The 16,528-nt window shown below is 40.3% G+C and overlaps 2 protein-coding genes and 2 pseudogenes across 2 annotated transcripts; 2 read left to right on the top strand and 2 right to left on the bottom strand.

Moving 5' to 3' along the window:
- Window positions 1-1,322: 1,322 nt before the first annotated feature.
- On the top strand, window positions 1,323-7,844 carry LOC148719271 (uncharacterized; annotated as a pseudogene).
- A 162-nt stretch (window positions 7,845-8,006) lies between these two features.
- LOC148719270 (uncharacterized) lies at window positions 8,007-10,456 on the bottom strand (annotated as a pseudogene).
- Window positions 10,457-10,626: 170 nt separating this feature from the next.
- Window positions 10,627-12,727, top strand: LOC148719269 (uncharacterized). The gene is made up of 2 exons (XM_088740185.1): window positions 10,627-10,922; window positions 11,002-12,727. The coding sequence occupies exons 1-2, from the start codon at window positions 10,702-10,704 to the stop codon at window positions 12,047-12,049; spliced, it is 1,269 nt and encodes a 422-aa protein (XP_088596311.1). The 5' UTR covers window positions 10,627-10,701; the 3' UTR covers window positions 12,050-12,727.
- LOC148719268 (uncharacterized) lies at window positions 12,496-14,777 on the bottom strand. The gene has a single exon (XM_088740184.1). The coding sequence runs from the start codon at window positions 14,625-14,627 to the stop codon at window positions 13,152-13,154; it is 1,476 nt and encodes a 491-aa protein (XP_088596310.1). The 5' UTR covers window positions 14,628-14,777; the 3' UTR covers window positions 12,496-13,151.
- Between the last annotated feature and the right edge of the window lie 1,751 nt (window positions 14,778-16,528).

Here is a 16,528-nt window from a genome sequence, read left to right as displayed (position 1 = left end):
ATATGTGCGTGTTAAAACACACGAAAGGACACTTCACTCTGATTGGGCAGAAAAACACAAAGATTTTCTGGCACCAATCAGATGCCAGAACGACTGCGACCGTTTCGAACTAGTCTTGTAAGACAATGTCCCCAGGGGCTCTTCTGCCCTTAACTTGAAATCGACTCACAGCCCCTGGGTCTCTGAGGATGGGGAGAGCGGCAATGCTAACATCGGAAGTCGAATGGTGTCGTGTCCAGACTATTCCGCGCGCTCTCCCGTTCTGAAATGACGTTCCCGTCCTCTTGCTAAATAACGAGCTTAAGATCCTACGACGGCAGACATCTAGGACGGCAAGCGGAAATGAAGTTACTGCTAGAATTACTTCTGGTTGCCGTCGTTGTGAGGTTTCCCGCCGTCGCGGCCTTGTCTGTGACGTGAAGAAGCCATTTTGTCGTCGCGGCTAGAACGTGAGTAAAGTTTAACAAAACAAAGCCATTTTAATTTACTTTGAGCGAAAATTGTTGGCAATTTTGACAGTTTATTGTTAACAGAGGATGTCTGTGAAATAGCTGAGCAAAAATAAACGATTTGTTCGAGGAAATTTCACTTTATTCGTTTGCCTTTCTAATTAACAGTTCATCACTAGTACTGAGTCGATGTCAACAAAGAAAGCAATCCAGTAAGTTTTACAATTTCACTATTTCTCTTTATTTCAATGAAAAATTTGTAAACTTGTTCTGGCTTTAATTTATGGGCATGATATTAACCCATTTGTCTTTTCTCGAGTTTAACAACAAGGCTTATCTGAGAAAATTTTCGTAATCAACAGTTTCCGTGATGAACGTTATTTATGTGTCAATTATAAAATAGCAGTAATAAAACCACTAAGTAAGGACACAACAAGATAATTTAGATAAAATAATAAATAACTAAGTATTAATATACGATTAAATAGCGTAATGTTTTTCTAACCATAAAAAACGTCTTTGATTCGGCGTGAAACTGATGGTTTGCTGCTGGAAATTGGTTAAACATTTATCAACAAGGTAAGATTATACCTGTATTATGCTGTTTTCCATGTTATGATTCAAATTTTCCTGTGTTTACAAGTTTCAAACCAGTTTTTATTCGGGTCGTCCTTTGTCTCGTATCTATTACAAAAGACCGACAGAGAGTAACAAAAAATTAACGTCGTTTCAGCATTTTTAAACCAAACAAATTTGAACCACGACATACATAAACAAGAATGCTCTGATTTATTTTAGAGAGTTCTCAACTGAACTAAGTGGTTGAAATTGAAGCTTAGTTAGCAGACTCACCAGGATTTTTTAAACATAAGTTATATTTTCTCAAAATATAGATCCAACATGGAGTGGACAGATGACCATGACCACTCTCTCTGTCAAGAAATTCTGGCTCTAGAGCCCTTCAAAACTAAAAAGAGAAGTATCGCAACAGGGCAGATTTGGGAAAAAACTGCCAGTAGTCTCACCTCCTTGAAAATTCCAACATTTAAAGTGAATAACCTATCGGTGAGGGGTTATCTTACTCGTTGAAAAATTAAAGAAAAAGTTAAAAGAAGAGAAAGAGGCCAGCGGAATTGAGACTGACATGAGTGACGTCGAGAAAGCTTTAGAGGAAATACTGGAAAAGGAGGCTGATGCTGAAAACAGTCTGGAAGTTGACAAGAAAAAGGAGGATAATGCCAGAGCTGGCGAGATGCGGAATAGAGCAATGGAGAGCATGCGTTCAACTCAGAAAAGGAAGGATGGTGATTGTTGCAATATGCCATTGTTCATATATATGTATTTCATATGTTTGTTGTTTGATTTATCATCTACGGGTTTATGTGGAATTAATTTGATGGCCTGCTCCCAGTTGGCTTGTTAGCTCAATTGGTAGAGCGCTGCACTAGTATCGCAGAGGTCAGTGGTTCGAATCCCGTACAGGCCTGAATTTTTTTTCAGGTCTGATTTTCACTATTGCTTAAGTAGTGCTTTACTGCGAAGGATCGTGTACATATACGTTTCATAACCGCGGTTCATATATATGTAATTCATATGTTTGTTGTTTGATTTATCATCTACGGGTTTATGTCGAATTAATTTGATGGCCTGCTCCCAGTTGGCTTGTTAGCTCAATTGGTAGAGCGCTGCACTAGTATCGCAGAGGTCAGTGGTTCGAATCCCGTACAGGCCTGAATTTTTTTCAGGTCTGATTTTCACTATTGCTTAAATAGTGCTTTACTGCGAAGGATCGTGCACATATACATGCCATTGCATATTGCAATTAGTCCATAATTGTTTTATCGTTGTTCCCAGTACACACCACTCTTTTATTCATATGCAATTAGCTATAAATTGCGCTAAAAAATTTTTATTCATAGCGAGTGTGAATATTTTGTATTTAAGCATCAAGAAAGCGGTTAGGACGCAGAAAATAAAATTTAATTCTCATTTCTAGGAAAGGTATTCTTGTGCGGATATATTTCTTCATGCCGGAGACAAAAATACCACATGAGGAAACATGGTGTCAGGAGTAAAAGTCTAGTCTACGTTCTGGAAGACGAACAAGTTCATCGATAATTGACGATCGCAGAGTTCGAGCGAATATTTTGTGTTCACAAGCCTCAAGTTCACCATGGAAGTTCTCGCGAAAGGACCAATCTTGGATTGGACAAACGACGGAAAACTTCACGAACGTTTCCTAGAATGGAAAAAGAAGGTATCGATTTGATGCAGAGGTCTTGTAATGACCAAGGCAGACCCAGAGTTTGTTTGTCTATGCATTTATAAGCGGTCGGGTGAACGCGGACAAAATATTTTGGACAAGGCAACAATTCCAGCCGATGATCGCAAGAAATGGGAGATACATCTCAGAAAGGTGGAGGAGCAATGCAAACCTAGAGGGAGCAAACTAGTCGCGGCTACACAGTACAAAGTGATCACTCAAGGTGATATGGAATTACCAGAGTACATCGAAAAGTGCAGGCAAGTCACTGATGCATGCGGATGGCCAGAAGACGCAAAGGACATGGCTCTCAGGAACGCTATTCTCCTTGGTCTAAAGAATCCAAAAGTTTATCAAAAGTGTTTGGAAGAAGACCAGGACTCCCTTACCGCCGAACGAGTGATCGAAATTGCGACTCTCCTATACAACAGCGATTGTCAAACATCAATTATGCAGACTCTCAGTGCAGCAACCGCAGCAACAACTGCAATACAACAAGGATCGACACAGATTCACAAAGTGCAAGCAAAGTATCAAAAAGGCGGGAAATCAACGGAGTGGTCAAATAGAGACAAGACGTCTAAAGATAAAGAGCATGGTGAGACAAAAAGGCAAAGTTGTATCTGTTGTGGAGCAAAGCCTGCTCACCCCAGATCGCAGTGTCCAGCCAAGGATGTTATTTGTCAAAAGTGTGGAAAGAAAGGACACTACAAAAAGTGCTGCAAGAGCAAAACTGGTAAACAAAGTACAACTGGTGAACCTAGGCAGGTTCAAGTACATGGTTTACAAGCACCGCAGACAGAAGCCAGTGCCAATAACGTTTCAATTCGTGATTCTCCACAGGACTACCACATGATGTTCGGTCCACACGTACTACAGGACACCTAACACACAATGTTTCACCATATTCAGACTTTTCATGTGAAGAGTATTAATGATACTTCAAGCAAGCACATCAAGCCTCTTTGGTTAAGTACTGCAAGTGGAGGACCCATATATGAGGTTGAATGCGAGATCGACACAGGCGCAGGATGCAACGTAATGCCATTGTATCTACACAAATCCTTATTTGGAGACAAGAGTCTTACCCCTACCTCTATACAAATATTCGGGTACGGAGAATCCCGTGTGGCGAACCTGGGGGCTTGTACCATAGCGATTCATACTGGTGATAGACAACGACCACAGATGGCGACTTGTCAAGTGACTGACACTCGAGGGTATCTCATTCTAGGCAGAGAAACAGCCCAACAAGTCGGCTACATTGCCTTCCCAGAGGTAACCCCGCCCTCCTTAACCAGTACGCCACAAATCCATACAAGCGTCAACGCTCTGCGACCAGATTCCAGTAAGGTTAATAATCCTACATGTGAGGTGTTGGATGACGCAGTCATCTTAAATGGAAAGAGACACTGTTTGCCCTTGACAAAGGAGTACGTATTATCCGAGTTCAGAGATATATTCAAGGGTATAGGAAAACTACCAGGGGGCAAGTATCACATTCAACTCAAGCCAGACGCACAACCTGCGCAACATCCACCACGGGCAGTACCTGAGAAGAAGAAAGCAGCATACAAAGAAGAGCTTGAGAGATTGTGCAGTTCGGGTATCATTGAACCAGTTCAGGGACACACAGACTGGATCAACAGCGTCGTTCTTGTCTCTAAGCCTGATGGATCAATTCGGCTATGCCTAGATCCAAAGGACCTTAACCAGAGCATCAAAAGGAACCAGTGCTACACGAAGACTATCGATGAGGTTAGTGCTGAACTCCATGGAGGAAAATACTTTACGCTAGTTGATGCCAAGTCGGGCTATTGGATGGTAGAATTGGACAATGAAAGTTCACTTCTAACTACCTTCAACACTCCATGGGGGAAATACAAGTGGCTCCGCCTTCCCTTTGGCCTTAAAGTCAGCGCAGACGTATTTCAGGAGAGGTTAAATGCAGTCCTAAAGGAAGTGAAAGGAATTACGGGATGCATTGACGATATCCTCACGAGAGGGGTGGATTCCAAGGATCATGATGTAAATCTCCTCCAGTTACTCGAAACAGCACGGATAAACGGAATTAAGTTCAATCCAAAGAAGCTACAGTTCAAAACAACTAAGTGCGATTTCTTCGGGCAGATTATCACGCCAGAGGGTATGAAGAGCGACGACAAAAAGGTCGAGGCCATCAAACAGATGAAAGCGCCAAAAGAAAAGAAAGCTCTCCAGAGTTTTCAGAGAATGATCAACTATTTGAAGCGCTACTCAGCCAAGTTGACGAGACTATTCGAACCGCTCAGACCGCTGCTTCGGAAAGAAATGGAATGGACCTGGGACTCTTCCCATCAAGATGCCTTCAATGCCATCAAAAAAGAGCTCTCCAGGACCCCAGTACTCGCGTACTTTGACCGGAAAGGAGAGCACGTTATTCAGACTGACGCTTCAATGAAAGGGTTGGGTGCCGTATTGCTGCAAGAAGGAAAACCAGTGATCTACATATCCAGAACTCTCACTCCTGCCGAGGAACGCTATTCCAACATTGAAAGGGAATTGCTAGGAGTGGTCTTCGCCATGGAGAGGCTTCACAATTATGTGTTTGGTGAGCCAGTCAGAGTTCAAACAGATCACAAACCTTTAGAAACGATTTGGAAGAAGAGTATTGCCACAGCCAGCCCGAGACTTCAACGACTTCTTCTGAGGCTTGCTAGATACGAAATTCACATCGAGTACATCTGCGGGAAGGACAACTCAATCGCAGACGCCCTTAGCCGAGTCGACCCTCTCAGTCCAAAGCCTATGGACTCCAAGCAGATGGATGTGATTCCAGTGCACCACATAACTTCAAATGTTCCTGCTACAGACAACCGACTTGACAGAACCAGAGTTGCCACTACTGCTGATTCGGCCTTGAACCAGGTAAAACATTACATCTTTCACGGCTGGCCGCTTCAGAGGCAGGAACTCCCAGAACGTCTGCAACATTATTGGAATTACCGTGAAGACCTTGCAGTTGAAGATGGCCTGATATTCAAAGCACATCGACTTGTGATTCCAATTTCACTGAGAGCAGAATATCTAAAGGATCTTCATGCGGGCCACCTAGGAGAAGAGAAAACTCTGTTCAGGGCACGGGAGACAGTCTTTTGGCCCGGGATCTCGGATGATGTGAGAAACGTAGTTAAATCATGTGACGTATGCACGAAATACAAGCCTGCTCAACAGAAGGAACCACTAGTACCGCATGATGTGCCCAGCTTGCCATGGTTTAAACTTGGAGTCGACATATTTGAGTATCGTTCCCACCACTACCTGCTGGTTGCCGACTACTTTAGCAAGTTCCCCGTTGTAAAGAAACTGACCAATCAGACGGCGGGACATGTGATAAGTCTTCTCAAGACAATATTTGCAGAATATGGGATACCAGCAACGGTGTACACAGACCAAGGAACCCAGTTTGTGTCCCAAGAATTCAAACAATTTGCTATTCAGTACAGATTCGAAGTGCAACACTCTAGCCCAAGGTATCCTCAATCGAACGGTTTCATTGAGGCTATGGTCAAAGTCGTAAAGGGCATAATGGAGAAGGCCGAAGATTCGGGTTCTGATCCACATCTTGCAATGCTGATTTATCGTGCGACCCCAGTCAGACCAGGTCAGCTTAGCCCAGGAGAGATGCTTTCCCAGCGGAAATATAGAGCACTCCTTCCTATCCATCAATGGCTACATCCTAATCTAGAGATCAGCAGAGAGGCACAGATAGCACAGAAACAAGCCCAACGTGATGACTACGATCGGACAGCCAAAAAGCTTCAAGATCTACTACAATTTCAGAGTGTCCGGTTCCAGTTGGATCCCAAGAAACCAATCTGGCAGAAAGCCACGGTAGTACAACAGCCAAGCGGAGATTCGCCCAGGCGATATGAGGTACAGACTGAATCCGGTGCCCGGTACTTCAGGAATCGTCGCCATATTCGTCCAGCGATTGAAAGCACACCAGAGGAATTAAACCAGGCCCTAGTAATTCCCGGAACAGAACAAAAGTCACCAAGACCTGGACATGTCAAACATCCCAGCTCAGCAGCAGCTGATGTCGCTGACCAGCCATCAACAAAACCATTGCCTAAACAGTGTGTGTCTGAGAAGACCCCTGTCGGAATTGCGCTGTCTCGTCCACGAAGAACTATTAAACCACGTAGGAGACTAATTGAACAAATCTAGGGACACTATAACAGTTTAAGAGAAATGTATTTGTAGTGTGTCATATGGGTAATTGTAGCTGTCATAGCTTTTCATCACGAATTCATTAGTTCTCTTTCTTTGTTCGTAAGCGTGTGACAAGTTTTCGGATCAGCACCTCAACTTTTACGCATACAAGGATGCGAATTATGTTTCAATTTCAGAGTACACGGGTACAAGAATCCTATACAAAAGTCTTCTGATGTCATCATCTCTAAAAGAAGGGGGGATGTTGCAATATGCCATTGCATATTGCAATTAGTCCATAATTGTTTTATCGTTATTCCCAGTACACACCACTCTTTTATTCATATGCAATTAGCTATAAATTGCGCTAAAAATTATTATTCATAGCGAGTGTGAATATTTTGTATTTAAGCATCAAGAAAGCGGTTAGGACGCAGAAAATAAAATTTAATTCTCATTTCTTGGAAAGGTATTCTTGTGCGGATATATTTCTTCATGCCGGAGACAAAAATACCACATGAGGAAACATTGATGAAGTCGAGGACGTAGAGAATGCACAACCTAAGCGAAAAGTCACAAGGAAGAGTGGTGGGGACACAGTAGCATATCTACGTGAGAAAAATGATATGGTTCAGAAATGGAAAGCTGAAGAGTTGAAATTGCAGATGCAGCGCCTGGACGTGGAGAGAAGAAAGCAAGATGAGTCTCAAAAGCAACATCAAGAATTGATGCAAATGATGGCCCAGCAAGTCCAGCAGCAACAGAATCAAATGCAACAGTTTCAGCAGATGTTTGCTGCCATGCAACAACAGCAGTCACAAATCATTTTGAGGCTTTTAGAAAAACATTGAGCAACAGGAACGCGTTAAATCCCGTTGTAGAGGTTCTACCCCGTGTTTTGTTTAAATTTTGAGGCCTTTTGACTACGTTTTTGTAAGATTAAAGAGGATTGATATTAGGGGGGGGGGGTCTGTTGCAATTTTGGAGCATTTTCTCTGAATTTTGTCGGGAAGGTCCGCTTACTCCTCTGCTCTCTCCCTGGTGTTGTTATACCTTGTACCCTCTGAAATGAATTCGGAACCCCTTTGAAACTAATTATAGTTGTTGTTATACATCAGTTGACCTGACTACAAATACTACAGAATAAATACCAAAACTTTAAACAGTAGTTTATTGGCAGGCTGCAGACATACACTGCTACATCTTATTGATCACTTGTGTCTTTCCCGTTAATTAATCACTGAAATCCATTTCAGGGTACAAATAATTTTAATTGTCAGGAAAAATAATCCTGAAGGGTTGGCGGGTCAATATCAAAGAAATCTGATGTAAAATTACCATACAAGCAAGTCATGGCATTCCTTAAAATTGCACATACAATGTACATCTTTCCCACCGCACTCAATGATATCTTTTGAGTTTTCTTAAAATCCACAAATTTAAAATAGTTAACAATATCCCCAAAAAGCCATTCTACTGAAATGCGGACACTGCTCATTGACTTGTTAAACTCTTCCATCTGAAGAGTGATACCTGCAGCGCGATATGGCACAAGGTGAACTCTTAATGGGTAAGCAGGGTCACCGTATAAGGCCATGGGGTTACCAGTGGGAGAAAAAGCATGGTGTTCAAGGATTCGCAGAAGGCCAGAATCAGCTAACATTCCAGCATCGTGTTTGCGGCCCTCTGGAAGAAAATGCACATTTCGATTAAAAATTGTGTTCTGTACTTTAAAAAAAATGCGTTTTATTTCTACTACTTGATATGTTTCACACCTAAAACTGCTTTCACCTATCTATCACTCTGTTTGTATTTACCGTGTGACAGATGGTTCTCATGTGACTAAAAATTGAAAGAAATAATTTCCATTACCTACTGGCCCGTACATGTTGGCCATTATACCACAGGGCAATGCAACAGATTGGTATTTCAATCCGTGGACTCTTTTGTGTCCGTTGCACACAATTCCTTGGTTTTCTTGTGGTCGGCAAATGAGTCTTACTGTACCATCTATGAAGCGAAAGCAATTCGGCAGGGGACTTCCTTTCCTCTGTATGGCATCAGCATAACTCTGAAGTTGAGGGGGGCTCATTAAGGTGTGGTTCCATGCTGTCAGACGGTGATGATGTAAGCCGTACACAGTTTCCAGTACATGATTAGTGATCATACAAAATTCTGGTACTGGGCGGCCAAAACGATGGATTAGGTCACTGTACCTACAAGGGTACGCTAATCTTCTCAACAAAAGACAAAGGCCTTCAATTCCATCACATACAGTCCCTTGTTCACATGTATACGAATCAAGCAGCCCCATTGCGTCTGCGAGAACAGGTATATCCCTCTTTCGGAAACGAAACTCTGCCAAGCACTCACTTTCGTCGAGTCCTTCCAGGTCAAAATGTTCGTAATTCTGGTAGGGATAATCGAGATTCTTTGAAGTGTTGGCATCTTACAACAGTAAAAATTCATCTTCTGAAATGTCACCATCATCAAAACTTGTTATCAACAATTCACGAGCCTTTCTAAAGGTAGCCATTGCTTTTCCTAAATTAACTTCGAAGAGGAAAGCTACTACAGCCGCCATCGCGCGCGCTATCTTAAGGCTATTTTTCGCGCCATTGCAACGGCGACCTCTCCCCAAGCCCCCTCGACCAAGTCTGCCGTCCCAGATGTCTGCCGTCGCCGGATCTTAAGCTCCCTAATCTCTCTATTTATGGCCGGCCGTTGAGACAAGAAAAGTTTTTTCCACATCTATTATGTAGGTCTTGAAAAGACGCTTGAAAATTTTTATTTCTTTCAAAGCGGTGATCAGTGAAAGTCAGAGTTTTATCGAAACGGTGAAGCGATGTACAGAAATATCACAATCTGTGTCACGCACCCTGGCTATGATGCAAGGGAATCTAAGAGAAGCCGTCGCGGTATAAATTTCGTAAAAGCACCAACACAAATGCAGTCTTTGGCTGGAAAAGAGGTAAACAACTGTATCTTTGATAGTGTTTTGCCAGATTTGTTTTTTGTTACGTCTCGACGCTCCCAGATACTTCTTTGCCGCTTCTGAGTTGCGAGTATTTTTAGGAAAGGTGACAAATTTCTTTCAGAATGAGCTACCTTCGATTGACTCAGCTGCTGTCAGATATGTTTGCGAAGATGTTGTCCATGACCAGGAAGATTCGTACAGATTTTTTTTTTGTGCTCGTCTAACCGATCTCTCTTTTTCAAGTACCTATTTCCTTCAGAAGAAGAAAAATATGCGCACGCGATTGCACGTAACTGTTCGCTTTCCTTTGTTTACATAATTTGACGTGCCAGTGTTCAATTTAGTCACAAAGAAACCTACGGCTGCCGGTGCTCGTTCTTATTTGATCTTTAATAAAGGTATTCAAAGGCGAAACAGCATAAACAACTGGACGAAATGACAAGGAAGGTACAGGTCGTTGACTGTTAAACTTCTCGAAGAAGAGTGGAGAATTAAGAAGATGACAACATCTCTGCCCGAATATATCGCTTCTAAACACTGGACTTGTTTGGGTTTTAAATTGAGGTTACAATACCAACTCCGAGATATAGCGACTTGAAGGCTGTTATAAAACGTGGCGACCTGACAACGATAGCGTTGATTTGAAGATGACAAAGGATATGAGGCAAAAATCGAGCAAACAAACGACTCGTCCCTGAGGAATCTTGTTTGCTCTCTAAACACGTGACCAGCCTAAAGAGAGACCCTGGGAGCTGTTATTACGTCTGAGCCAGCGATTCAGCAGTCATCACACGGGAACGAGGCTATTGGGTCAAGAAATGTTTCAAGAACTAAATCATAGGAAAGATATGGAAACCCACGAGGAATCACAGCCGAAATATGCTTTTTTTTCGGCTGAAGAGAAACTACAGTTGTTGAATGGTAATTGTCCCCGAAACATTACTAAACAGGTCTTAAGATCATGGTTGTCCTATCGAGTAGGAACCTCAAAAAACGGGAGTGCTTCTGCGGATGGAAACAAACGAGAACTGGTTCAAAGGTACGTAAAAATAATTAAAATATCATTGATATTTTGAGGATAGTTTTAGACGGTAATTAAAACCATCTTTGTTTTTCAGGGTCGTAAGCTATATTAAGAATGGCTGGGACGCGAATTTTACTGAAAAATGGATGCATCTGTCAGGAGAATCGAACGAGAACTTAAAGGAAAATTCGGCAAATGCTAACGAGGAGCCAACAGGGAAAGATATACAAAATTTCCTGCCTTCAACAACGTGGACCGAATTGAAAAAATGCAACAAACTGCCAGAGTTTTCTATTGCAAATATGATGAGCTACTTTATTACTAGGCGTGCAAGAGACGATGAAAGTAATAAAGACTATAAAAGCTTAAACTGCAAAGCTTTTGGTCTTTTCAGACATGGTCACGTCCAGAATATTAAGGTTGCGAATGAGGATGGCAAGTATTTTATCCAATGCGAATGCTTACCTGAGATGAAAAAAACTCTAAAATATAAGATCCAAATGACAGTAGACAGTTCTGGTGATATAATATATGGAAACTGTAATCCTTGTCCAGCTGGTAAGCCACCACTTGCATCATGTAAACATTTGGCAGCTCTATGCTTTGCTCTTGAAGAGTACATTAGACTTGGTCGTAGTCAAGAATTTCTTACCTGTACAGAAAGATTGCAGACTTGGAATCAACCACGAAAGCGAAAGCTGGAGGCACTCTCAGTATACGACATTGATTTCAGTAGAAAAGTTTTTGGCACAGAGAATTTAAAACACAATAAAGCACTGCATGATCCAAGACTTTGCATCTATAGAGAACCAAGTACAGAGAAGGCAAATCAGACCTTGCTTCAAGAAATCTCGAGAGAAAGTCTAAATTGTGGATTTTACTCTATTTTATCAAAAGAGCCACTATGTCCAAGTAGTTTAATTGTCTCACCCATAAAGGAACAACCAATGTCATTGGAAGAAATACATGCAAAAGCTAAAAGAATTAAGTCAAATCTTTTTGTAGGAGAAAAAGAAAGAGAATTGATAAGCAGAGCAACAAAAAATCAAAGTGATTGTCAAAAGTGGTTTGAACACAGGAAAACAAGAATTACTGCATCGAAATGCGAGAGTACTTCAGAGACCAGACACAAGCCCCACTAAGGCTGTAAAAGAAATTCTACATCTCAATGACAATTTTCAGAGTAATTACATGAAACAAGGTCTTACTGATGAAGCTAATATTATCAAGTCATATGAAAACCTCTTCAAGTGCAACGTCTCTAAACTAGGGTTTGTCATTTCATCTACACATCCATTTTTGGGTGCAAGTCCTGATGGTGAAGTTGATAACAAATGTTTGGTGGAAGTCAAGAGAGTTTTTCCTGGAACAAAAAAACTGGCAGAAGCAGTTTGCAGCAGGGGAATTTGCAAGAGGACTGTTCATGGCCTGCTTATTAACACAAATCACCCATACCATTTTCAAGTTCAACAACAACTATTTTGTGTTGGTTTACAGTGGGCTGATCTGGTGATATCAGATCTAAAGGAAATGATCATAATAAGCATCAAAAATAATTTACAATTTAGAAGAGAAGTTATCCCAAAGCTTGAAAGTTTTTATGATAACTATATTGCTGTAGAACTTGCTTATCCACGGTTAACTTTAGGTCTTCCCAGGCTTGGAAAAGTATCAAGATTAATGTAACAGTGTACTTCAGTCTTTGTTAGAACTCGACATGACAGTGGAATCACTATCTATAAATTATTTAACTTTTGCATGATCTCAAAATTATGATTACTGATGTTGTGTTTTTTGAAATATATCGTTTTAAATATGGATATTATTGTCTCATTGACAGAAAAGTGAATTTCTATTGTAATAATTACTTTTACTGGTTGGAAACTGACTCCACTATACTCTTTGAACCAGCAACACTTGCAACTTTAATTTTGCATGACATTAACTGATTTTCAATACTAACATGTAGAACATTTGAATAAATTTAGATACAATGAGCATTTTTTCTATTAGCCAGATAAATATGACATCTGCAGAAGATTAAATCTATCTTGATTGTTAACAGTAATAGATTATTTCAGATCAACTAGTGATATGAATATTTTACTCATTACTCTGTCAGTTGTAAATAAATTGTGTGCTGTCCTTATTGAAACACCCACCTAAAAAATATTGATTCTGTCTATAACACCAGACAATTACAAGCAAACAAATGAATGGCTCAAGAAAGATTCTGAAAAAAATTCATTTCACCAGAGGTGGCAAAAAGTTTGTGAACATAGCACAATTAAAGAAAATCATGTCAACCAGCCCATTCTTGCAGACAGTAATGGGAATAAAATCTAAAATGTGATAGTTTTTGATGCGCTCGATAGCTCTCTCTACATGGATTTGCAATGATGCAATTCTTCTTGTGTTGAGCATTTCTTGTTCAGTAAATTGTCCTGCCTCATTCATATAAGGTGGAACATTTACTTTAACCCCTTTACTTGCTAGTAATTCTTGGATATTGAATCCTCTGTCAGCCATCACTTCATCTCCATATTGAAGTTTATCCATGAGTTTAGATTTCACAGTTATCTCTTTGTCAGAGATAGACCCACCATAAAGATTAGACACAAAACAAACACTACCACTTGGTGTAATTCCAACTAGGGCCTTCAGAGTATTGCCGTTTTTATAGGTAGAGAAAGTGAGCTGCTGTGCTTCAGGATTAGTTGGTGTTTCAATGTACAATTCAGTTGCATCAATTATCACTGTTGTACCATTGTATTTATTCCTGAAGCATTCAGGTTTATGTGCTTCAATTACCTCCCTTGTTGGGAAAATGTCTAGCTCTGAGAATCTAAAATATATGAACTTTGTCCATGTAATGATGATTCGGCTCACAAGACTTTGGCAAATACCAAATCTGACTGCTACATCCTCCTCTAAAAGACCAACTTTGTAACGACACAGCAAGAGAAATAATTCATTTTCCACAGAGAGAGCTCTTCTTGGACCTTGCTTCTCTCTCTTGGGTGGATTCTGCACTAGTTCAGTGTTAGTGTAATTTAACTGTTCTGCTGCTTCTCTTCCAAGGAAATTAAGAACTGTAGTAAAAACAGCATAACTGTTGAAGCCAGTGTAGAATCTCATTAAATTATCGTTTTCTTTGATGTTGTCGATATTAAACAAACTTCGATTAAGCTTCTCTTCTAGTGTCTTTCTTGTCTCTCTCTCCTGTTTAAGTTCGTGTTCCAATTGTTTTACTTTCCCTTCCAATTCGTTGATAATTAATTGTAGAGACTGATCCTGACTATTGTCTGCTTCTTTTATGGACTGTCCCACTTCATTTGATTCTGTTAATGGAACGGCGTTAGCAATACTTTCGTCACTATTTAAGCCTGCAGTTTCTTGACGTTGAGTGGCCATATTCGAACGGTGTTGTGGGGCTTTTCTTTGTGTCTGAACTTTTGTAAAGCTGAAAAGAGTAGGCACAGCATCTACCTTCAGCCTTCCCCTTACGCCTCCAGGAGACTTTTGAAAACATTCTGGGGCAAAATGATCGCTACACAAAAATGAACTTTTCGTTTTTGGAGTGTTGGTTCTTCGTATGTTGATCAGCCATTTTTTTAGTCTTTTCGAGTCATTTAGGGGCAGCGAATGCCAAGAAAGGCCTTTACATTCAACCTTGTTACTCCTGTTCACACAGCCAACTGCTATACAATGCCTTACCATCTCCTTTCTTCAAAAGATTCGGAGAACTCAGCACTGTTTTTGTGAAATATAAATGATGACACAAAGAAACTCTAGAAAATCTAAGGTCTTGACCCAATAGCCTCGTTCCCGTGTAACGACCGCTGAATCGCTGGCTCAGACGTACTAACAGCTATTTAGGCCTCACGGAACAGCGCACGCACGTGAGTTAAGGAAAATTTCAGACATGCGCAGATGACGTCCCTTGTTCTGCTTACTTCTCCCCTCCACGCTTTTAAAACTTTACCGTTTAATATCTTATCAAAACACAAAGTCTCTGGTAGTTTAATACTTAAACCGCGAAGACTGCAACGGAGTTAAGGATTCTACCGTTTTATTTTTTTTCTTGTCATCGACTTAGTGGTAGAAATGCTATTTTTTCGTACTGTTTTGTCATTCATTGCGAGTGGTGTTTATTATTTGGAATTTCGAAACGGACAAGTTCAAGAATTGGCATCGTAGTTTCAAGGCAAATTGAGGTTTGGAGTCCACTGTTGTTCGTATTAAAGTTATTTTCATCTTTTTAACGCGCGCTCGAGATGTAATGGAGGAATGAAATATATCGACTGAGTAAAGCAAGCGCACGATGCTCGAGGTAAGATTATAAACTAGGTTATCTTGACCCTATCTTGGGGGTGTTGGTGGTAATAGGTCGATTAGCTTACATTCAATATCGCCCACCTGAGATCGAGAGTGACCTCCGGTTTATTCGTCAACAGGAACCAAGAGCAGTTAATTATCAATCACTTCTCGGGTACTCGATGGTACTATTGATGATGTTTGACTGATATCGATTGTTAAATCAATGCTTATTTCTTTTGGGCGCTTTGAATGTGGAGGATCGACCAATACACTGATTCTTTTTCGACCACACTGCATATTCATATATGTGTTGGTCCAGATTTAGAAGCTGTGACAAGTTGCCTGTATGTGAAAAAAAATTCCATCGTTGTAGATATTTAATAGGGGAAGAAAAACGTTTAAAGGGAAGAGAGGATTCATTACGGGTGAGATTTGTACTACTTATCTTTTATGCGGAATAAGGAAAGACAGGATAATGAAATTTGCACATTTTTAACAGTTCCAGTGTTTAAATCTAATTTATTACTGTTATGCATTGTACACTAACCGTATGTAACATAACATTGGCTGCATCAATTAGCTTTGCTCTTCCTGTACAAAATGATTCACTTAATGTACAAGAACACCTATACACAAGTCATGTACTTATCACATTAAAAGTTACCTACTGCTAATGATATGTTTAATTATACATGTGCAACATTATAATGATATAATTAATCTACATGTAGTTAAGTATTACATTTATTATGGTCTTAAACTGCTGTAGTAAAGTGACAGCATTTCAATGTTTGTTTAATATTCTACTAAGCTACAGTTATGCATAACAATTTAAAATCAGATATATTACAGCTTCATTTACCTACTGTTCATTTTGAATGTAAAGTTCAATTCATTTAATTCAAGATCCAATACAACATGATTAAATACATGCATGTCTCAGCTTTGGCTCCATGCACTTTACTTATACACTGCAAAACCAGTTACAGTATCGCAAAGCTAACATGCTACATCCACTAAAACTGATATTGAGCTCTGTTCACTTAACTAAAGTGGTATATACAACATGCTTTTATCAGGTTAGTTCTAACATGTTGCATTGAAACATTTATTAATTTTTAGATGTGTCTTTGTGTGTAAAAATGCATTCATGTTGAGATACATTTACTTCATGCAGTGTGGGTCAGTGAAATCAGTTCTTATGTACAAATCTAAAATGTTTAAAAATTACTGAGCCACCCCTATGACTACTTTATTCTTCATGTGTAGGCAATGGCGTAATATGTACAGTCATGTGGGAC

The sequence above is a fragment of the Stylophora pistillata genome, chromosome 12 (genome assembly GCF_964205215.1).
Source record: "Stylophora pistillata chromosome 12, jaStyPist1.2, whole genome shotgun sequence".
In the NCBI taxonomy this organism is placed as follows: domain Eukaryota; kingdom Metazoa; phylum Cnidaria; class Anthozoa; order Scleractinia; family Pocilloporidae; genus Stylophora; species Stylophora pistillata.
The sequence above is the reverse complement of the archived record's forward strand: the minus strand, read 5'-3'. Positions and strand labels throughout refer to the sequence as shown.

Excerpts from the sequence above, each read along its gene's own strand:
- LOC148719268 (XM_088740184.1), bottom strand. The coding sequence starts at position 14,627 with ATGGTAAGGCATTGTATAGCAGTTGGCTGTGTGAACAGGAGTAACAAG.
- LOC148719269 (XM_088740185.1), top strand. The coding sequence starts at position 10,702 with ATGTTTCAAGAACTAAATCATAGGAAAGATATGGAAACCCACGAGGAA. Across the intron at positions 10,923-11,001 it reads AAACGAGAACTGGTTCAAAG|GGTCGTAAGCTATATTAAGA; the intron begins GTACGTAAAAAT and ends TTTGTTTTTCAG.